This window comes from Notamacropus eugenii, chromosome 1, assembly GCF_028372415.1.
Source record: "Notamacropus eugenii isolate mMacEug1 chromosome 1, mMacEug1.pri_v2, whole genome shotgun sequence".
Taxonomy (NCBI): domain Eukaryota; kingdom Metazoa; phylum Chordata; class Mammalia; order Diprotodontia; family Macropodidae; genus Notamacropus; species Notamacropus eugenii.
This window is the reverse complement of record NC_092872.1, coordinates 735,669,408-735,693,548: the sequence shown is the minus strand read 5'-3', so window position 1 is coordinate 735,693,548 and position 24,141 is coordinate 735,669,408. Positions and strand designations below refer to the sequence as shown.

Genomic DNA, 24,141 nt, shown 5'->3' with positions numbered 1-24,141 from the left:
GCACTCTGGGTCTGGGAGACAGATGGAAAAAATGTCCAGGGTGAGAGACAGAGAGAGGGTCTTGTTTGTGGAATAGCCAGGAGGCCTGTGTCACTGGATCAAAGCACATGTTTTGGGGAGGAAGGTATAAGAAGACTGGAAAGGTGGAAGGGGACTGGCTTATTTTAAACACCAAATGGAGGATTTTCTGTTTGATCCTGGAGGCCACAGAGCCTGGAGCTACTGGAATTTCCTGGGGGGGAGGGGGGCAGGGTGTGTGACATGATGAGGCCGATACTTTAGAAAAATCACTTTTGAATGCTGAGTGGTAGAAGAATTGAAGTGGGGGAGAAACTTGAAGCAGGCAGACCCATCATTAGACTATTGTAACAGTCTAGGCATGAGGTGATGAGGGTCTACACCCGAGTGGGGGCAGTATAGGAGGAGAGAAGGGAGCATATCTGAGAGATGGTGAACAGGTGAAATCAACAGGCCTTAGCAAGAGCTTGGATATAGGCGGGGGAGGGAATGAGAGATAGTGAGGAGTCTGGAATGACTCCCAGATTGTGAGCCTGGGGCCCTGGGAGGATGGTAGTGACTTCTACAGTCATGGGGAAGGTAGGAGGGGGAAGGATTAGGGAGAAAGATATAATGTCTGCTTTGGACATGTTGAATTCAGATGTCTGCAAGTCATTCAGTTTGAGATGTCTGAAACGCAGTTGGAGATGGGAGAGTAAGGCAAATCTGATTTCTCCTCAACACTCTGGGCTTCCCAGTGCTTGGAAACAGCTTTAATGCCCACCCCGGCCCCCCCCTCCCCCCAGTCACTTTTATTTCAGGTTTATATGTCCTTCAACCAGCCCTCACAGGTTGTGGACTCAAGTTCTCTCCCCATGCTGGTGTTCTTGGAATGACCTCCAGCTCTTCAAAGCCCTTCTTTAACAGAGGCCCCCCAAGTGAACACTGCCCTCCAGATGAGGTCTGATAATGTGAGGAGACAATGGGATGGTCACCCACCTCCTCGAAGAAGCTCTGCCTCTTTTAATTCAGACCAAGATTGAATGTGCTTTCTTGGTTGCCATACTGACTATCACCTATGGAGCCTGTTGGCCCCTAAAACCTCTACATCTTTTTCAGAATTCTTAACTAACCTTCTCTCCCATCTTATGGCTATGAAGTGGATTTTTGTGCCCAAGTATAAAACTTGACATCTACTGCCACCAAACTTCACTTTTTCACACTCACTTCAGTGCTTTTAGTTGTCAAGAAGGTGCTGTATTAATTCTGCCTTCCAGCTCTGTGCCTCTGCCAATGTGAGAAGTACAGCAACTATGCCTTTATCCTAGTCACTGATAACAGTTTTAAACTGCACTGGGCCAGTGCAGACCCCTTGGAGACTTTCTGCTATGGGGTCATCGAACCATTAACAAGTTCTCCAGAATCTGAACAACCAACCTGTTTGCAATCCATCTGACTGTATTATCACATTTTCATATCATATTATCATATCCACATTTCCCCATCTTCTTCAAAAGAAAAGCAGAGATACTTTATCCAAACTTTGGCTGAGTTCGAGGTGATATATAGCATTCCGCTCATCTGATTAGACTTAGTAATTCTGTCAAAAAGGGAAATGAGGTTAATCTGTTATGACCTCTTCTTGATGAAGCCAAGCTGGGCTTTGTAATCACCACTTCCCATTCTTTAATGAAATGCTTAAGAGTAATCAGCAGACAAAAGAGTGAAAAATTAAACATGAATACAGATGAAAACCCAGAAAAACCCTAGGTAACTCTATCCACTAGATAGCCACAGAATCCCATTCTAAACAGAGTGTCCTTGTCTAACTACTTGATACAGGTCCCTGAGCCAAATGGAGTAAAGGCTGCTGCTATGCTCTGCCCTGGCTGGTCACCTGATGATTTTCACAGACTCAGACATTCCAGAACTGTGGTTCAACTGCTTACTGGTTTCGGTATCAATATTAAAACAACGTTCAATGTGTAACCATTTTGCTCGGTTGGTAAGCATTTAATCAGCCACAGGGTGCCAAGCTCTGTTCAAGGCATTGTTTTCTTAAGCTACAGGAATGCACAAAGAAAAACACTTTGGTACACGACTCCTGCCACTAAGAAATCCAAAGAGAATGGAGCCAAGGGAAGTCAAGAAGCTCATGATGGTCCCTGGGAAAAGACTGTAAAACAAGGGTGGTTTTTCTCTGCTAGGCCTTCAAGTTATGAGTCACAAGTAGGTCAGCAGCATCAGCAGGGCAAAAGAAAGAGGGGGGAATGTAGATGGCAAGCTAATCTCAACAGAAGGCAATGAAAGGCAGAGATCCTAAGCAGGAGCTGGGTCACAGTACCGGGCACTGTAAGAAACAAGCCTCTTTCTGTTCCTATGTTGTCATTGTCCAAGTCTGAAATCACAACTTGTAATTCATGATCTTAAATAGGGCTTTTGGATTTGGAAAGGTTAAAATCCAGCAAAGATCAATGCGATGGTCAAACCTGGATACATTTTACCCAGTGTTAGGCTTGAGGCCTTGGGGAATAACTGTAAGAAGAGCTCTTTGATAAAGGAATCTAGCTAAGGGAAAAGGGAATTTCAGAGTTGACATGACTAAGTTTAGATGACTCAGGAAGACTTGAGTTCAAATTCGGCTTCTGACACCTATTGGGCATGTGATGCTGGCAATTTAGCCTCTCAGTGCCCCTAAAAACTCCCTAAAAATATAAACTGCAGAAGAATTGGCCTTCTGTGCTGAGGGAAAGCTTCCCTCCACCCTGAGAACTTCTTACAATAACGATCATAGGTCTGACCCCAGCCCAAAAACCAAATCCACCAACCCTGTTAACTAAAAACATCTGGCAGATAACAATGCCACTTTGTAGTAACATCTTCAAAATCCAAACCCTGTAGTAAAGTCATACACTCACTCTCATGGCACTTGGCTGACTGCCCGATTTATAAAGCTGCATTATCAAATTAACTGTCTCCAAATGTTATTTCACTTAATATTGTGTTTCTCTAGGACCAAATAAGTCAGGTGAGGATATGTCTGTAGATATGGGTAACACGAAAGAGGGGAAGGATACAAAAACCCTCACAAATATGAAGTCATAGCCAAAGTTATATAATAAATTGGCATCTTAAAGCTCCAGCCCAACCCCCACCCCCACTTCTGTCTGGCTCCTCCTCATCCCCATATGTCCTTGCTTTGAACTCCACGATGTCTCTCCTCTCAACTGGTACGGCCTATCCCCCACCTGGACTGTTAGAACTGTCTCCTTCTTGGCTTCCCTGGTTCAGGTTCTTCCCTGGCTAATCTTTCTTCCACCCAATTGCCAAAGGGATCAAAAATGCACAGGCCTAACTCCATCACCTCCCTTGCCCTAGAACATGCTCCAGCAGCTCCTTGTTGCCCCTTTGTATAAAAATGACAAGCTCTTGTTTGGCTCTGAAAGCCCTTTACATACATTCGAGGCTAGCCTCCCAGGCTTGTCCCTCACCGAGCCTCATACCTGATATTCCATCTCCTGTCTCATGTCTTTGAACAGCTGCCCCTCGGCCCTGACATGCACTGCCCACTAACCTTTATTCTCCTCCAGAAGGCTCTCCTAGGTGCTAGGGCCTCTTCACAAAAACTATATCTACCCCACATGCACTTCTAGGTGCACTGTACACGTGCTTTTCCAATAATAGGTTGGATGGAAACTCCTGGAACGTGGAGGCCATTTAGATTCTGTCCATCCTCACTCCTTCCCAGCCCAGAGTCAGGCCTCTCCGGCCTCCTCCAGCCATGCAGCAGCTCTGTCCTCTTTCTCCTCTCTTCCTACTGCTTTTTTCTGTGCTGTCTTGAGGAAAGGGGTTATTGTGCATGCATTTTGTATCTCTGACACTTGGCAGAGTGCCTGGCACACTTATTAAATGCATACCCATTTATTCACCCATTCTGTGCAGAGCCTGACACATAACTGGCCCTTAAGAAATAACCATCAATTGCATTTTGCAAAATTAAACAATTCAGTTGAACACAAATTACAAGAGTTTGAACAGAATATGTAAATTCCTTGCATTCATTTAACAATTCAATTCAGGTACCAGGGACACCAAGGCAAGTTCCTGCCCTCTAAGTCCACACATTCTAGTGTGGAAACAACACTCTGTACCCAGCTAAGGTTTTACAAGACACACTGAAGCTAGCCCAAAGATCTGTGATTCTCTGATTCAGGAGTTCTCTTCAACAATGCAGATCAGAACCCTGCTATAGAACTCTTGTCCATTTGCTGCCCAGTGGTCACTGCAGATCATCCATCTAAGCAGAAACCTCCCTGCTTTCTCCTGACATCACGACACTGGTGGAACTTTCTGGCTCTTCACTGGCCTTTCCTCCCTCTTGCCATGTGATAAATCCAACTGCTCACTGTTCTTTGGGGTTCCTTTCATTGGCCTATGTGGGTTACTCAATGGGTTTTTGGAGGTAGTGTATACCATGTCCCACTGCTACATAGGCAATACTGGTAAGATGCCTGTGTTGAAAAGAAAGACTTGTTTTACGGACAGCTTGGGGTCAGTAAAATAGCTTGGCAATTTCCTAAAAGCAATCTATCTGTTTTCTTCCTCTTCATTTCACGTCTGCCCCAGACAAGGTGTTGGACAAGCCTTATAGAGTGTCCAAAGTCCTGCTGAAATTTGGGCAACAGACATTCTTCATCCGTTTTTTCTGTTCTGTAGGGAGGGACAGACCAAATTCCTGTGAGGGCTTGTAGAGCTCTTCTAAAAGGACCTGCAATGTCTGGGGCCAAAATACCATCTGCAAACACCCATATACTGATATCACTCAGGGCTCCTTGGAAGATCCAACAACAGAAGAATCCCTGCTGAATTACTCTCTTCCATGAGGTGAGGCATAAAACTGGGAGATGTGAGCTTACTGAACATATCTAACACCATTACGGAAGAGATCCAGTGTAGCATAGTGGCAAGACTGAAGCAGGAGTCCTGGTGGGGGATGAGGTCCTCACGATATAAAACACGGGCAGCATAAACACAAAGTAATTTCTGGAGTTGCCACTGGGAAATCAAAGAAGGTCACCTGGAGGACGTGGCATTGGGGCTATGCTTTGAAGGCAGCTAATGAGTTACAAATTTAAAAAAATACCATGTTGGAATCTCCTCGCTGCTCTGATTTCAGAGGTAGTATTGGGAAATTTAGGATCAAACTTGAGTAACGAGCAGGGATTTTCTAACTAGTAGAAGGACACCAGCTGGTTAAGTAACCTTAGCTTATCCTGTACAATCAATAGTCTCCTGATGACCGGTCACTACCTGGGCATGTTTTCATTCCATCAGGTGACACGGCCCTCCATAGAATGGCAGGTGTCTTTGCTCATAAGCAGCCACAGGCAAAACTGCATAAAGGAATCACTACCAAACCATCAGAAGTAGGAAAACAGATCCGAGTTCAACTTCGGCTGAAAGGGAGGGTCCCAGCACAGCCTTCAAGGATACCTCCCCCAAACTGTCTAGTGCTTTCTCAGAGGCAAGTCAGGGGACTCAGCTGTATGAAGCCCATTACGGACTGCCATTCATGCTCTTAGAACAGGTTCTGTTTAAAACAAGAATGCTCCCAGTTAACTACCACATAAGATTCACTACTCACCTCATGCAAATTCAGTTCCTTAACTTTTTCTTTTAATATAACCTGAAAAACAAAAGCTTAAGTTTTTATGCTGATCTGCTTGTGTCCTCAGACTTGGTTGTCATTCTATTCATAAGCTTTTAGCAGTTTTTCTTCTGCACAGGCACCTCATTCCCCTGGAAGTTTAATGCTTATCAGAATTTTTTGTTTGAAATGAACTTACATAGCATTTTAATTAATTACTTTGTGGATCATGTTCAGAGACCCTTTACTCACTCCCAAGACAGTTTAATGCTATGTTTGATCAAAAAAAAAAGTCATCTAAATGTTTCTCCTAATTGGAGGATATAAAAAAAGGAACGACAACTAAAATGAATGTCAGAATAATGAGGTCCTTTCCACCTCTTAGAAGACAAAAGAGAAGGGCAGAGTATTTTCAGGAAGGACATCTGGGATAAAACTGGTTTTATGTTGTAGGAAGTACATTTCAGTTTAAAACAAAAAAGCAAGGAAGTCATGTTTAAGAATAAGAATTTGAGAACTGAGGTAGATCTCTTCCCTGTTCTCACTAAAGTAACAAAATAACTTTTATGGTAAGTCCCATTAAAAAAATAATTATTGCATACTACCATCCTCTGCCTTGGGAATGTGCCCATGTTCTAACAGCGTATCTCATCCACTCTGGGATAAGTTTATTTCCCTCTTTGGAGGCAGTTTTGCTTTCTGACTCAGCCAGGGGCCAGTTTCACTTTCTAGCTGAGCCTGCCCACGTATGGCTGGTGTGTTGATGTGCCAACATTACAGGAGGAAGCAAATAGAACGTAATGTTTGTGTAGTGTTACTCACTAATGTTAAAGGGCAACCAATGCTAAATAAAACAATTCAGCTACTGAAGTCTCTCTGAAGGTTTCTTTCACTTGCCTGCCTTTTAAATTGTTTTTTTATGAGACAAGAAAAGATAACTTTTATTTCTGAAGAACTCTTAAGAATGGTTGATGGGATAAGAGACCGCTGCCAACAGGTAAAAGTACTTTTTGGGCTTACTTAGCCAAATTTGGTGATCACCATTAATACAGAAAATTGAGAACTACTGGATGTATTAGGGCTTGGGGCTCCTTTGGACAGGTCATCACTAACACGCCTCTATTTAGTGCTTTGCTAGGTTACTTCACTGGCAAGTTATGCATAAGCTGATAAATGGGTGTGGAATCTGAAAAGAAAGCAATTCCTACCATAAGATGCTCCATTGAAATCAAAGCCAAAACAATGGTTTATTGAATGGATGCTAGCAAAATTGCCATTTAAAAGTCTAGGGCGTTTTAACTCCAGACAGAGAAGCTTCTAAGGTGATTACGATCAATGCAAACCACAAAGTCCACATTAAGTAGCTTCAGTTCTCATCCTCTGCCCTGTTTTCCACTTTATGGTGCTGTAATCTACACACAAAATCAGAAAATGTTGTGCCATGTAAAAAGCCAGCCAAATGCTAGTCAATTCACTCTTTGATGACAGAAACTTAAAGCAGTACACATAGCATTTACATACTTCCTTGCAAATGACTTCAAAGAGATTTAAAAGCAGACACTGACGTATGCATTAGATTTGGGGGTGATCATAAAATAGGAAGATTATGAAGAAGCAATTTACTGGGATGTTGAATACTATAACAAATGAAATTGTAGCAGCCTTTATAAATCATTCAATAAAAATGTTTTCAGATTAGATCTAAAATGTCCCTAAATAAATTTAAGAGCTTTTAGTAAGTAGTTTCTTGGTTTATTCACAGGTTCTTCAGCTCCTCCTGCTTTTAGCCCAAACTTTCCACATTTAACTATTCTCATTACAGATATACACATCTGCTTGAAATGTATATTTTTGTCAAATTCAAGTTTATAGAGCATCTACAAATGGCAACAGTAGAATATTAAACGCAGGAACGATGGATTCCTTTAACAGAAAAGAAAGCTCACTCCAATTGGCCCAACAATTTTTTTTATCCCAAGCTGTGGTCAATTTCCTGTCATGTCACTATGTTGGGCTCTTAGTTTTCAGTCGCTCAAAGTTCTAAGTAAAAAGGCCTGGCCTTGATATATTTATTTACAACTAGCCTAAAGGTTCAATGCTAAAATAAATTAATCAATTGACAGGCTTTACAAGGTGCTTAACCTTGGCCTCAGTGCTGAGCACTGGAAGAGAGAAGCCCAAAGACTTTCCACATTTCCAGTGGAAACAGCACAGTCACGAGCAGCCGGTCAGAGTGCTGGCATTCCTTTTTAAGAAAGAAACCAAATGAAAGAAAAGACACAAACTACTTTTATTATCTTACCTGTTTGTAGGCATAAAATTCTTTGTGGGCCTGGTGTCTTAGCCTAAAAGAAAACAACAGGAAGAAGGTAAGATTCCCCATGTTTTAAATCACCAAAAACCATGAACTATGCTAAATGCTGAGGAAACAAACATACAAAGTAAGAGATACCTGCTCCCAAGAAAATGACTCTCTAATTGGGGAAGACAACACACACAGGAGATTTCAGTTTCAGGGCCCATGGAAAGGCTTGGGACTTGGCCCTTTGGGCACATTAGTAGGGGTCAGAGGGCAGTGCCTGGGGATCTGGAGGGCATAATGGCAGTGCTGATCAGGAGGCCCAGAAGATCTCTGGACAGAGGAGCAAGCAGGGCAGATGATGAGGCCTGGTAGGACTCCATCTCACTGGATGTGTTACTCCAGCAATGACGCCCAGCTCATCCAAGCAGTATGGGCAGCCAGGTCTCTTCTCCAGCATCTAGGATGGGGTCTGGGCAAAAGGAGGGCAAAGGGGAAGGGCATGCGTACTGGTGGTTCTTCCTATACAACAGAAAAAAGGGGGACTGTTCCTTGTAACAAAGATGTAATCTGCAGCGGCTCATTATAGATTCCTGAGTGAAATTCAAATACCTTTGACTCTCATTTGAGGCTTTCTATAAATTGATCCCAACCTGCCTATCAATACCTTTACAATCTTACTTCATAGTACTCCCCCTACACATTCCAGCCAAGAGACAGTTCTTTGCCTACAGAACACACACCATGTATCATTGCTTTCAAATTTGGCTAGAAATGTCCCTAGTCTAGAAGGCCTTAAGCCCAACTGATTTCACCCAACTGACCTTTTACAGAGAAGGAGTACTTGAGACTATTTTTTTTGGCTCTGATGTGCTGTAAATCCTCAAGTTGTTTTGTGAATATGCTTTTTAGATGAACCTGACTGCATAGGTACAGCAGTCCCTCGGCATTTTTCTAAAAGTGTAACATCCACACTACATTCTTGAAATTCCATACATGAGGAGTTGAATCCCAAACACACAAACCTGACTATCAGTTTACAAAGAAAGGATGATAGAGAAGTGAGGCTTCAAACGGAGTTCTGGTCTTGGTTCTGCGATCTACTGGTTGCAATGGTCTGAGCTCTGACCCTTAGTAGTCAGGTGACCCTTTGAACTTCAGCTTCCTTAGGGGGTGTAATACTTGTATTACGTATCGCCTCACAGGATTGTTGTGAGGAAATTTCTTTGTAAATCTTCACATTGCATAAATATGAATCGTCATCATGGTTAGTAGTTGAGGGGACCTCCTCTCTCTGGGTCTCAGTTTCCTCATCTGTAACATGAAGCAGTTGAACTAAATGGTCTCTAAGATTCCTTCTAGTACAATATCCAGTGAATCTCAACACACACTATTGAAAGAAATTGTTTCTTTTTGTAAGGCAAAGACTCATCTCGTAATCCAAATAATCATTCATCAATGGGCTGGTTTGGTTTGCATTTCTGTGGACTAGATTTCCTTAAGGTAAAGATATATCTGTACTGCTGTGACTTACTATGTTCAGCACCTAGCACTGCCTTCATTTCAATTACATCATGCTCTCACCTCGACAAGGATATTAGGAAATGCTTATAGAGTTGGAGAGAATGAAATTCACTTACTAGGTTAAGAATCAAACATGATAAATACATTTCAATTAGATTTAAAATTTTTAGAACACAATGTTTTTTTTTCTGGGGAAACCCCCAAATCCTCAATTTAGCTTTTACCCTAAATACATTTCATTCTAAGTACAGTTTTTATTTCATGGTTAATGACAAGTCAAATATATGTAAATTTCATTTGTAAGCTTTAGCTAAAATTGAACCTTTTGCACAATGTTCTGCTAAGTTTTCTTTAAAAAAGAAAAAAGAATAAGAATATTTCATTTTTTAAAAAGTCTGCAAACTGCTAAGATTTATCTCAGGAATTAAGGTATAAGCTATAAAGGTAAAAAAAAAAAAGGAAAAAACTTTTGATACACTGAATCCCTAACTCCTCTGTTATAATCATTAAATTGGTGGCAAGAACCACAATCTAAAAATGCAGCATCTCTAATCATGACCTCATTGAACCTACGGATAGTAGCTTCCTCCAGGAGGATCTGCTCATACCTGCCTTTTGAAAAAGGTGACATCTTTATGAAAGAAAGTTGCTGAATGGATGAACTGTAGTCTTTGCTAACATAACACTTTTTCTCCTCTAAATGTGGATCTCTCAAGGTTGTGAAATCTTGAAAATACATGGATCACAGAGGTCGTAGATCTAGATCTAGAAGAGACCTCAGAAGCAAGCCAGGCCAACTCATTCTGCAGATGAGGATATTAGGCCCAAAGACACACAGGTAGCAGGGGGTAGGGCTGGGTCTTAGAACTGGGGTCCACAATTCGGAACTATCTGGCTGCTCTCAAACTCTCTTAATGCTCAAGGAATTTATTTAAAAGCAAATAGTCAGTGTTCCTGTATTCAGTAATTGCAGTACTATTTCCCAAAGTTATTTCTATTTATTAGGTGCCAAAAATTTTACAGAGATGAATAAAATTGCCAGTCTCAAGGTCAGAACACTGAAAATTGAAGTGCTAGCTGAGCAGGCCTTCATCACATAGCTGCTATGACAAGCCATATTTATTTCCAGAACATAACTCTTCATGTAATAACATTTAAAAAATCTAACAATCCTCTTGAGCTTTTGAACATAATGTCTGACACGCCACCAAATAAGAAACAGCTTTTTTTTAGCCTGAAGATTTCATATAATTTTTGTTTATTGCCCATAAATAGAAACACAGTTTCTAATCATGAAAACACATGAGTATGAAACCACAAAATTTCCCCAAACACTCATATATTCCTTAATAGACAAATGAAATTTTCTGTATTCTATTAAAACTATGAGATCTTGCATTTTAGCTCTCCAGACTGACAAGTTATTTGTTTCTTCTAATTTTAGAGTCTGAAAGGCTAAAAAGGAACAAACAAAAACCTCTAGTTTCTACATAATTGAAAAATTAAAAAGATCAATAACCTACATATATAATGTGTTAAGCTTATATAATCAACAAATTATCCATGTGTATAATCAGATTTTATTCCTTTGCTTATGTTTTCGTAGTAAGTAAACAAAATTGTCTGCTTCTTTTTTTGTTGGCTCATTAAAAACAATCTAATGAAGTACAATGCCATTGCATAAAGCCATGCTTTCAAGACTGGTAGATGTTATTAGGATTCTTCCATTCTTTTAATAAGATTAAGGGCTTAGTGGGGTTTTAAAATAATCAACAGCCTATAATAGGCCCTTCTATATTTTGGAGTGAAATTAAATATTTGATTCTCCTAAGCCTCACTTAATAATTGTTTCTTTTTCCTTTCGCTTCATGTGAAATGTATTCTGTCCTCTTCAGTAATTGTTTTGGTTTTAACATTAAACTGGCAAGTTGCCCACAATCTCCATACTACCATTCACAACATATATTGCTCTGACTGCAGTGGTCCTGAAAGTAGTTCTATTTCAATGATCACAAAATCCTAGAATTTCTGAGCTGGAAGGGATCTCGGAGGCCATCTGGTCCCAACCACACCCAACTGTACCCAACAAGCATCATCTAATCTTTCCTTGAAGGCCTCTAAAGAAAGGGGAACTGGGAAGGAGTAGTTTGTCAACGGGTAGGGAAGGAAGCTGGACAGCCAGAAGGTAAGAAGTAAATGGGAGGTGAGTAATGATAGATGGCTCTGTCTAGGAGGCTGGCTGCCAAAAGAAGAAGCACAGGACTCTACTCAAGCAGCCACTACATAATTTCAGGCCCTTGTCACCTCTGGATGAACTGTTGCAATATATTCCTGTCTGGTCTTCCCGCTCTGAGCCTTTCCCTACTTGAAATCCATCCTCCTAAATGACAAAATGATTTCCCTAAAAGGCCTAGGCCTGGCCATATCACCCTCCTCCTCCTCCACCGCTGAATAAATTCTTTTTCTTGTTCATTTGTTTTAGCTGTGCCTGATTCTGTGACCCCATTTGGGGCTTCTTGGCTATTTCCTTCTCCATCACATTTTACAGATGAGGGACTGAGGCAAACAGGGTGAAGTGACTTGCCCAGGGTCACACTGCGAGGAAGTGTCTGAGGCCAGTATTCCTTACTCCAGACCTGGTGCTCTATCCACTGCTGCACCCCCTATCATCTCTAGGAGAAGATCCAAACAGCTCTGGCTGGCATTTTTCCTAACCTGGCCCCATCCTGTCTCTTTCCATTTCCTTAGACATCTTTCCCTTCCATGAACTTTACAGTTCTGTTGATGTTCCTTACACATGATGCTACATTGCCTATCTCTCATTCTGTCTTTCCTAATCCCAATCTTCCGCTGATCTCCTAGTGACCTCCCCTCCTGCTGCTCCGCAGTTCTTTCCCAGGCCATTCAGTGGACACTAACTTTCCTCATCTAACGCCCTTAGTGAAACAGGAGTTTCCACTCTACGCTAGCCATGCTTCCATATGCTGTCACTAATCATGCCTTACCAAGCCCCAACCTTGGATCACTCCTCCCACTTGTTGCCTTTGCTCCTACCTGCTTGCTGGTCAACTGTATTGATTGGGTTCACTACTGATCACTCTAGAACAAATGGCCATAGCCTGGAAAATATTCCAGATCTTTTTCAAACTGCTTTCCAGTCATGCCTCTCCCATCTTGTACTTATGATGTTGCTTTTTACATTCTCAAAGACTTTATGGTTATCCCTATTGCACTTCATTTTATTATATTCAGGTCAATGATCTAACCTGTCAAGATGTTATTGGAGACTGACCCTATCATCCAGTGTGTTAGCAGTCTCTATCAGTTTCATGTCACATGCATTTTGGGTAATCAAATTATTTTGAGGCCTTTTCCATGTGATGGCTTACTGCTTCTGTGTCATGTAGTTTTTAGAAACACTGTTTTGTAATAAATTCAATTACAACCAATTTGTGAACTATACTGGAGAAGCCTGGAAAAACAAGGGTTCTACCAAAAAATGACTTTAAAAACACAAAGGATCTTCTTCTTTTGGCACAGCCACAATTAACTTTGGAAAATACAACATAGTTACATCTACGGTTAAGGCCTAAAAATTCATTAGAAGAGGGGTTTATGAGTAATTAGAATTTCAGAGAACAGCGAATAACTCACTGTACACAGCTTTTACATTTCTAACCAAGTATTTCCATGATTTTCTCTGTATAGAATGAAATCCTTGTTACCAGAAAAGCCAAAATTTTACCATGGATTCTTTGGTTTTGAATCACCAAGAAAGAACCAGTCAGCCCAAAGAAGGATCCACAAGAACCCACTGACGGTTAGAATAAGTTATTATAAAACCAATTTTATAGGGATTTTTTTCCTCTCTTCCAAGCTATGATTTAAACACATTAAACGAATATTAATTGTATGGTTATTTAATAACGTGGCTCATTTTTCACTCCTGCCACAAAAAGCTCTTTCGTTCATCACACTTTAATGGTGTCATATATTCTCACTCTTAGATTTGAAAATTAGGGCTCATTTTTTTTTTATTTTAAATCTGGGAACCACAGTGAAACAGCTGAAGGAACTAATTTGTAGCTGGTGCTGCAGAAGAACAATGGGACATGGGCTGTCCAGTGGCTTATGATTAGAGAGGGATTCATCAAAAACACTCAAACTGTCAGGCAAGAAATAAAAACATTAAATATTTTGGGAAAAAGAAACTTGATTTTTGAGTGTACCATACAGTTCCAGAAGGTCTTCATTTCTGACAATGTCCTACATTCCTGAACAGTGATTCTGTGTCATTCTCCATTATCATATGAAGGCTGTAGGTCATTTGAAACTTGTGGGAATGGATCTCTCTGTATCAGAGATACTATAAAAAAAGACTACTTAATCCTTCAATACAACTTAAAAGAGTAATACATATTGGCAACCAAATATCAATTCTGCAAATATACTGCTTCAATCCGTAAAAAAGTTTCACTTGAATGTATTTCTTTTATGACTTAACGTAGGCTGAAATGCCATAGAAAGGAAGTACAAAGTTGATTTACCTGATTAAGTAGCAACAGAAGAGTAAGCTAAGTATGAAGACAAAAATGGCAGTGCCGAAAACCACAATGTATATGTTGAGAGGCAGATTCTGGAACCCGATGTTAGGCATTCTGAAACCGTAATGTTGGAAATCGGAGCTCATGGATATGCTGGAGGGGAAAGAAAAATGGAGGGAAGGGAGGAAAACATGAGTACATTAAGGAGAGGACAAAAATCAAGCAGCATTAGCTTTGTAAGATTAAAGAAGAAAGGTGGGCACGCGACCACTTGCTGGTGCGCTCTTTTTTAGGCATTTCTGTGGTCACAGACTGATAACAGCACAGCGTCTAAGCTTGGAGGGGAAGGAGAGAAGAAGAGGGCAGGGAGACTGTAATGCACCAGGAAGAGTAAATAAATAGGAAGGGTCACTGATAAATTTATCTCATTTCCAGAGATCTTGTCTTCTTTTTGATAGAACTATGAATGAATGAATGAATGAATGAATGAATGAATGAATGAATGAATGAATGCCTAAATAAATGTTCTTCAGATTCCTCCTTCCATATGACACAATGATGGGCACACCTTGGGTCTTGCCATCGCCCACAAGTCTTCTACTTCCAACTTCATCAACTAGAGAATTCCTTTATTTGATCACAAACATTTATCTTTCTGCTTCCCCTCCACCTTATGGCCCTCACTCTTGCTCCTCACCCTCCCAGTGGCCCCACTCCCTCTACCCCAGAACATCATGCTTGGCATTGGCTGTACCCTCTTCCCCTTCCTATGGTGACCCGTTGGCAAAACAGTTCAGCTTCATACTATTCTTCGTACACAATCCCCTTGCTGCTTATTTTATCACCAATCATTTCTTGCCAAGCCTCAACCCTGAACTTTTTCCAGTATCTGAGGCTTTTGCTTCTCCTAATTTGCTGCTGAATGAAGCTGGAAACCACACTAACTGGATCCACTACAAATTTGGTACATTTCAAATGGGACCTCACTGGAGCAAGGCAATTAATTCTTTTACACGTCCCTGACTTATTCATTATCCCAATCTCCACTGTGGCTCTTTCAAACCTCCCCATCATTCCTCAGATTTCTTATGGTATCCCTTCCCCCACCCTCTCAGCAGAGGACCTTGCCTCATATCTTACTGAAAAAAATGAGACCATCCCTCCTCTCCCCTCTTCTTCACCTTCCATCACTTAAATGCCTTTTGCCCCTATCTCCACCTTCAACACTTTTTGCCTGAAGAAATGGTCCTTCTCCTTGCCAAGGCAAACCATCCTATGCACACAAGTGATTCTATTTCATCCGACTTCTCCAGGAAGCTGCTCCTTCTCTCATCTTCCTTCTTAGCTATACCCAGTTTCTCCTCAATTACTGGCTGCTTCCTTACTGCCTACCAATAAGCTCATATTTCCCCTCCCCACCCTTAAAAAAACCTCACTGACTCCAACCAACCCCCTAACTACATACCATCCTCTATTTTTCATCCCTTTCATGTCTAATCTTGAGAAAGCTATCTATAACAGGTGCCTCCACTTTTCTTCCCACTCTGTTAAATCCTCCACAACTTGGCACCAGACCCCAGACTCTCTCCAAAGTGACCGGTGACCTCTTATTTGTCAAATCTAATGGCCTTTCTTTAGTCTTAGCCCTCTGGGACCTCTCTGTAGTCTTGGACATTATTGTCAATCATCTCTTTTCCTTGAAATCCTCTTCTAAGTTTTTGCAATCCAACTAGTCCTGGTTCTCCTCCTACCTGTCCTCCTCAGTATCCTCTGAAGGACCTTCATTCAGGTAACCAGCACGATGAGTGGCCCCCCGTGCTCTGCCCTGGGCCTTTCTTCCTTTCTCTCCTGCTATTACTTTGCTTGGTGATCTCATCAGATCTCATGATTTCTTAACTATCATCCCTATGCAGCTGATTCTGAGGTTTCCTTTGTCTAGCTCTAACCTTTTCCCCAAATTCCAGATATTCCACATATCCCACTGCCTACTGGACATTTTGAAGTGAATTACCAGACACCTTAAACACGCAGCAGGTTCAAAACTGAACCTATTACCTTGCCACCCAAATCCTCCCCTCTTTCTAACCTCCTTATCATTTTCAAGGCCACCACCAGACTCCCAGTCATCCCAGCTACAACCTACATGTCAAACTAGCCTCCTCACTTACACTCCCTCCATATACCCAATCTGTGGCCAAGTGCTCTCTATCCACCACACCACCTCGCTGCCAGAAAGAAACGTTTTTAACAGTTCATTTCTAATCTCCCATCACTTGTACATCAAGAATTGCCTGTATCAGAGGATCACTCTTCCTCTTCAAAGATCAACGTCAGCCTATGGTAGTTCCCCTCTCAGAACTCGAAGCAAACTGGAAGCAAGAAAACTTGAACAAAAAGACAGCCCAAACATTCTAAGCTATGGTTTGACTGGGACAAGTTTCTCCCCAAATACACATTTTCCCCTTCCTATCCTCAGATACACATGGAGCAAGGAGAGAAAGCTAGAAAGCAATACTAACAGATTCCTATCACACACATAGCGAACACTAGAAAACTATGGCCATATAAAATTACACTGCACATTCTCAATGCTCATGACTGTTTCAGTAGTGTCACAGTCTTCTGAACCAGTCATTACTAGGGTTTAAGCTACTCCCTCTGCTTAATAGTGAAATAATTTCTTTCCTTAAACAGATGGTGCTTAATAAATTTTATCATTTTCAAAAACATTAGGCTTGAGTCAGCTGTGAGCTCGTTAACAGTCAAGGAGGAACAAAGAACGGAGTGGAAGAAATTGTGGCTTATGGAGAAGGAGCCTGAGGCTTGGGGTCAGTAAATCTCGGTTGGTTGTACTCCCAGCTCAGCCACTCAATAGGAAGTCAGTTTCCCTCACAGTCACAGATTGGTTCAGTAGAAAGACGGATGACCTGGGTCCTGGCTCTACTTCTGCCACTTACTAAGTGTGACCTCTAGCAAAACTCTTAATTTCTTAGGCCTCAATCTCCTTACCTATAGAATAGGCAATGACGAGTACTCTTAAGGTCTCTTCCAGACCCAACATTTGTGATTCTCCGTTATCCTGAAGGGCTGTTGATGCTGATGAAGAACTGGGATGGCAGATGAAAGCAAAGAGACTTCATTTTGTCTGTCTCTTGAGCACTTAGTGTACAGTGCCTGACATGTTGTTGTGCAGTCATTTCAGTCGTGTCCAACTCTCTGTGACCCCAGTTGAGTTTTTTGGGCAAAGATACTGCAGCGTTTGCCATTTCCTTCTCCAGCTCATTTTACAGATGTGGAAACTGAGTCAAACAGGGGGAAGTAGCTTTCCCAGGATCACACAGCTAGATCTGAACTCAGAAAGATGAGCCGTTCTGACTTGGGTTCAGTACTCTATCCACTGTACCACCTAGCTATCCAATCTGACACCTAGTGGTGCTTAATAAATGTTTTCTGGTTGATTAAATTCAGAGAAGCTCACTACAGAACAAAATAAATAAAACGAAGGCAATTCAAGTCAGCAAGCATTTCCATGTCCTTGGACAGTACAGTGGAGCCTGATACACATGTATACTACTGGATATATAAAGATTATAGGTTGGCCAGTTTGGGAATTGTTTTGCTTAACTATACATTTTTGTGACAGGTTTTATTTTTCTTGCTTACTCAATGGAGGAGGGAGGGGAAAATGGGAGGAAGAAAATGGAGATTTGAAAATAAAATATAATAAATCCCTCTAAAATTTAAAGAAAATTCGAAAAGAAATATAAAAAAGATTAGGAGAAAAAACACACAAGATATACTCCCACAGAATTCGTAGGGTCTTATTAAAAAGGGAGAAAAAGAACAAAAATAACGACTCTTGTGATTTCTGATAGCAGAAACAACAAATTACATAAGTTAATAAGAAAGTTAGAATAACTGGTCATAAACGTAAAACACAGTAATGAAAGCATGAGGTGGGGAGAATGGTTGGAGGGGTAAAGAGGAATTCAATGTGCTTATAAAAATTAAGGGCAATGATGGTGATGTTTGTTGATTTTTTTTCTATTTGATGATAAAGACAGAACCACCAATGTGTGTTCTGTCTATAATTTAGATAGATGGATACAAAGTTCATTAAGCATTTGTCACGTTCCTGGCGTTGTGCTAAGCTCCGAGGATACTGTTGTTCACCCTTGGCTCCTGAAGAGACCAACAATGTCAGGAGGGTGATGTCTGGAGGATATAAATATGAGAAAGCAGATGTCCCTGCCCCCAAGGAGCGGACGTCCTAGTGGTGAAGGCACTGCGAAGAGGGAACTGAAAGGTGGCCCCCATTGGGCAACTGTCTGGAGAAGAATGAAGTGTAAAAGACTTGTGGAGATTCTCCCCAGCATGGTCTCATGATAGTGGATAGGGAGTCATCAACTGAAGAATTTAGGATGGAGATCTATGGGGGAGGTTGGGCAATGGATGAGGAGGACGAAGAGGAACAGGAAAAAAAGTCTTGAGTTTGAAAACAAAAACCATCCCATAAAATTTCCTTCTAAAAGATTAAAAAAATCTTACTTGTGATTGAGGCAGAGTAAAGAACTAGAAAGACTGACTCTACCCAAGTTGAAAGGACCAGAGACCATTCACTACAACTTTCCCATCTGACATAAAAGAAACAGGTCTAAGGTGGTAAAGACGATCTTCCCACAACCACAGAGTTAGCTTTGCATCATCCGCATCTCCTAATGTCTAGGTCTGTGTTCTGTCATCCCACCTGTGCCTCTGAATTTAAAGGAAAGAATATAAAATACATACCCTATCCCACGTACCTAAGTCTCATTAAGCAACTCAACCAATCACCAAGTATTTAAATGTTTACTATATTCAGGGTCTGGGCTAAGTGCCCCATAGAGAGGAAGGGGAAGAAATGGTCTCCACCCACAAGGCGCCTACATTTGAATGGGGGGTTCAAAATATAAACAGATTTTGACATAGAAACATATACAGAGAGAAATACAGAGCAGATGGGAGGTAACTTCAGAGGAGATGGCACATTTTAACTTAAACGTTTTGGTAAGCTGGAAGTCCTCAGAAATGGAGTGCGTTAAAATAAGAAAAATTCTCTATTCAACTGTAGCCTGTTTTAAATGGTCTGAAATGTAACTTGGTTACTCAGAGTTAGTGAAATAAGAATTCCATAATGAATCTTAAAAAAAAAAATCCACCTATCCCTTCTACATACTATTAAAGAGGAAAAGGTCCTTGTTAGAAATACCAAGATCCAGGAATGTACACTGTCTAACTTATCCTATTTAATCATTTCTCCTATTTAATCAAGTAATAATTACTAAGTAATGTTTACATTCTCAATACACATTGGGGAAAGAACTGCTTAATAATGGGGAAGCAAAATTAATATGCATTAATCTTTTTTCCCAAGTTTATTAAACTATAATTCTTTTCTAAACTAAGAGAGGATATCATGATGAAAATTACATCATAAAATTATTTATTACTCAATCAAGATGAAGAGGCTTTCTAGAAGAGACCTAATATCTATTTGAAGTTTGGGCAATGGGTCATATGCAGGCGGACCAATTTATCTTCAGGGCAACTGCCTGAAAATAGGTTTCTCTTTAAATGAATTTGAGCCTAATTCCGAACATATATATTCCTAAAAATGAATAATTCCTGCAGAAAAAGTTCAGGGTTTTGTTTCAAATGGTACTCCTTGAAACAAAGATGTGGGACAAATTCACCACTTTAAAATCTGCAAATAATTAAATGTTTTAAGAAGCTCCCACAAAGCAGACCTTTTGCTTTGCCAGCAAGGTACAGCCCAATCTTAACAAAAAGGTCTTACGCCGTGACTTGAACTCAAGAGACGGACTTTGTCCAAACAAAAAAAGCCAGAAATTCCATCGAAGCAATTTGTCTATGAGAAGATGAAAGTCACTTTGCAAAACCAAAGGGAGTAAAAGTCTTTCATTATAAAAGATAAACACTAACTATGGTGTTATAAAGAATATCATTGGACCATGTCTTATAGATCCTACCTTAAAATACTGTATATTTATCTGATTGAGCAAAACTAAAATCTAACGTCACAAATTCTTAATTTGAACATTCCAGTTTTTGGAGGTGATGCTGGTAATGGCTCGCCATATCAGAATATTTCTATGTCGAGCCATCTATTGGTTGTTGTTGTTCAGTTGTTTTAGACATGTCCGATTCTTTGGGATCCCATCTGGGGTTTTCTTGGCAAAGACCATTTCTTTCCCCAGCTCATTTTTCAGATGAGGAAGCCAAGGTAAACAGGGTTAAATGACTTGCCCAGGGTGACATAGCCAGTAAGTGTCTGAGGCTGAATTTGAATTCAGGTTTTCCTGACTCGAGGCCCAGCACTCTATCCACTGTGCCACCAAGTGGACCCTGTAGTAGTGCCTGCTATTAAAATGACTCACTTTTCTGGAAATTGCTGACTGTGAAATGCATTCATGCTACAGGATCAAGTTTGGTTATACCAAATACTGTCGTGGCAAAAATTTCTATATAAGAAGGTTCTTAAGCCTAAGGAGAAAACATACTGATTCCCAAAATAATGAAAGCTCCTTGGGCCAGTTTCTTGAAATCTGTTGTATTAAGAGTTGATTTATAACAAAGGGAAGGGAGAGGAATAAGGGCCTGCTAAGTCCCGGGCACAAATACTATCTCGTCGGATTCTCCCAAGAACCCTGAAAGTATGGGATAGTATTGTTCTCATTTTAAGGATACTGAGGCATACAGCAGTTGAATGGCTTGCTCAGGGTCAGTGTCTTAGGCGAGATTTGCACTCAGGTCTTTCTGACTCCATGCTGCACCACCCAGCTGCCTCTAAATAAAAACCACAAACCCATATTTGTATACTGAAGGCTAATATTTCAGGTTAACATGATTAACCTAAGTTGCTAGAATTGAGAATAGCCAAATATGGTTGTAATGGCTGGAGCAAACGGAGGATGACCAGTTAAAGGAATGGTGATTACTGGGACACCTCCTCTCTGACGGTTTCTCTCAGAGGCCATCATCCTCCCAGTAACCCAGGGTTGAGGCATTAAAGTTACTTCGGACTCATCCTTCTCATTTTCTCCTTCAGATTTGGCAAAGTTCTTCCTTTGCAATCTCCCTCAAAGCCAAATTTTCTTTTACATTTCCCTGGACTTCCATTGCCTTATACTCAGACTTAAGTCTAAGAACCTCCTAAACTGTCTTCAGCCTCCAGCCTCTTCATATGCTTAATCCACCCTACTTATGGAAAACCATACACCACCACTCTTTCCAAAGCCTTCCAAGGCTCCCCATGACTGACAATACAGGGTCTTGGCATTCGGAGCTCTGTAGTCTTATCTCCTGCCCCTCTGATTCCTGTACTTCAGTCAAACTGATTCATTCCTACCTTGAATGCCCTTTCCAGTCCTCTTAAGTCCTACACTTTTTTCTCCTTGAAAGTCTAGCTCGTGTCACTTTCTTCATGAAACTATTCCCAGTTTTTTGTAGCTCTTGATATTTTTAAACACTTACTTTAGTCAGTAAACATTAAGCATCTACTATGAGTCAGGCATTGACCCTGCCTTCAGGCAGCTCATAAGTCTAATGGAGGAGGCAATAGACAAATATATATAAATATATACAGAACAAATTAGAAACAACAGAAGGAAGGCAATGAGAATTAAAAGGGATTGGGAAAAGCTTCCTGCAGAAACTCGGATTTTAGTTGGACTTAGAGGAAGCCAGGGATGGAGATAAGGAGGGAGAGCTGTCCAGCCTGTGTCACAGGATCCAGAATAGATGGGGTAAGGTATTAGAAGATAATAGAGGTGGCAGGGCAGGTTATAAAGGGCTTTGAACACCAAGTAGAGGATTTTATATTTCATCTCAGGTGATGGGGAGCCACTGGAGTTTACTGAGTAGAGAGCGATGTAACTGGACCTGCACTTCAGGAAAAGTCATTTTGGTGGCTGAAAGGATGGGCTCTAGAGGACTGACAATGAACAATGACACACCTAGCTCTTGACAAAGTGGCAATCATTTAAAATGCAGAATGAGACATACATTTGTGGACATGGACAATGTGAGAATTAGTCTTTCTTGACTATACATATTTGTTGTAAGAGCTTTCTTTCCCCTTTTATAATGGGAGTAAGTGGTGGCAAGGAGAGAAAATAAATGCTTGCTAATTGAAAATAAAAGCATTACTAATTCACAGGGTTTTTTTGGTCAATCTGTATTTTCTTTTCTTTTTCATGTATTTTCTTAATGAACTTTAATAATATAACTACTATCATGTGCATGATTGTGTTTGTCCATGAAATTGTTTGATATTAGAAACATGTCCTTGTCCTAGAAAACATAGGAACTGCTGTGTTCAAATATAAAAAGATACAAACTGGCTTAAACACCAAAGTCCATTCAACAAGCATTCAGGTTTGCTCAATATTCTGTCCATGACAGTGATGCCAAGGGAAGGTTATGGGCAGTTCTTCATTATATCAACCTTGAAAAAATTAGTGATCTTCCAAAATATACTCCTTTTCTTTAATACTTTACTGTGAATCTATTGTTAACAAATTCATTTCAATCTTTTGGAAATGACTTACAATTTCAGTTTATTTTTCTTGATCTTTAGTGACTCTCTACTTCTAGCATATTCATGATTTTACACACTTCATTCTTCCCAGTGGAAAAGTCTTAGATTTTGTGGCCCATGCTTCTATGACAGCCTCTCCATCCCTTTGTTAATTTTAGGTGCTCTTTTTTGGGTCTCTGTCTGACTCCATTATGTCCTTCTTAAAGGAAAAAAGCCAAAGAAGGTATCACAAAAAGAGGTTATAGCTTGTTCTGTGCTCCAGACAGGCAATTTAAAAATAATATTCAATGTATATTTCCAGTTAAACCATTTTTCTTTTAATATACTCAATATAAGAGCATTATTCTATAAACTGACCCTAGTGAGAAAACAATTTATTTCCTCTCCCCCCTCCACAAAAAAGTAAACACCTTTCCTTTTGGTGCTTTTCTAAATTGCAAATATTTATTACAAACAAATTTATTTCAGATCTCTAAGGTACAACTCAGCACACCAAAAAGGGGTGAATTGTTGGATTATATTTCAGTGGCCTCATTAAATTCATTTGCCAACCAAAAGATAAAGAATTTATTTCTCTCCTTAATGGGTTTAATGGGAAAGAAAAATGTCAATCAATGGAGCTTATTCATAGAAAGACGAACAGAAATGAGAATTTGACAATGAAATTTCTGTAAAGAGACTTTTCATCTTATTTCTGTCTTATATCTTGCTTTCATGCAGGGCTTTTTAACCTGGGTTTATGGTGCTCCAAGGATTTGGGGGAGAGATAGATGTCAGGGGCTGTGAACTTGGATGGGAAAGATACATTTTTATTTTCACTATCCTTGGCTTTTTTTGTAATCCTTTGCATTTTATTTTATGTACTTTACACCATTATTCTGAGAAGGGGCCTATAGGCTTCACCACACTGTGCCAAAGGGGTTTAGGACACAAAAAATTCTAAGAGCCCTTGCTTTGATGTGACACCAAGCAAATTAAAGGAATAACAAAAGACATTTGAGTTATAAAAATAACATCTGTATGTGGAACATTTAAGAGCTTGTTACTAACTTGGCTCAGTTAGATCTACTGATTATTCCTTAAACAGGCCCATAAGGTAGACCATCCATTCTAAGATAAAAAAAGACACAGAAATGTTTTTTTTTCCCCAAAGTAACAGCCCATGGCAAAGAAAATTTGTTCTATTTTCTTCTTTCATTTCAGCTTAAAATATCTAATTATTAGGTAGATGAACTACCAGCAACCATCTGGATTTTATTTAACATGGGAGCTAAAACTGCTCTGATATCTATAAAATAACTAAGTTTGTGGAAATTTTATTTTTTATTCAACAATGCTTCATCCTTGATGCAGTCTCTGAACAAGAAAAAAAAATGGAAATCATAGCCCACAAAGTTTACTTTAATTCTGACCACAAAACATGAAAAATGAAAATATTTCATTCAATTCTGATGGACAGAATTACTTTCTCTTAGATGTCCTATCTCTAGTCAAAAGGCAAAAATAAGACAGTCTCTACTCTCAAGAAACC

The 24,141-nt window shown here is 40.2% G+C and overlaps 1 protein-coding gene across 1 annotated transcript in view; it reads right to left on the bottom strand.

Annotated features, from left to right (window-relative positions):
- The window catches only part of RNF24 (ring finger protein 24), an 83,808-nt gene that overhangs the window by 12,653 nt on the left and 47,014 nt on the right, over positions 1-24,141 (bottom strand). The window contains exons 2-4 of the mRNA XM_072637031.1: positions 14,015-14,164; positions 7,947-7,989; positions 5,642-5,683 (exon numbers count right to left, since the gene is read on the bottom strand). Of these exons, the coding sequence (XP_072493132.1) occupies positions 5,642-5,683; positions 7,947-7,989; positions 14,015-14,157 (228 nt within the window). The 5' untranslated portion in view covers positions 14,158-14,164. The remainder of the gene's footprint in view (positions 1-5,641; positions 5,684-7,946; positions 7,990-14,014; positions 14,165-24,141) is intronic.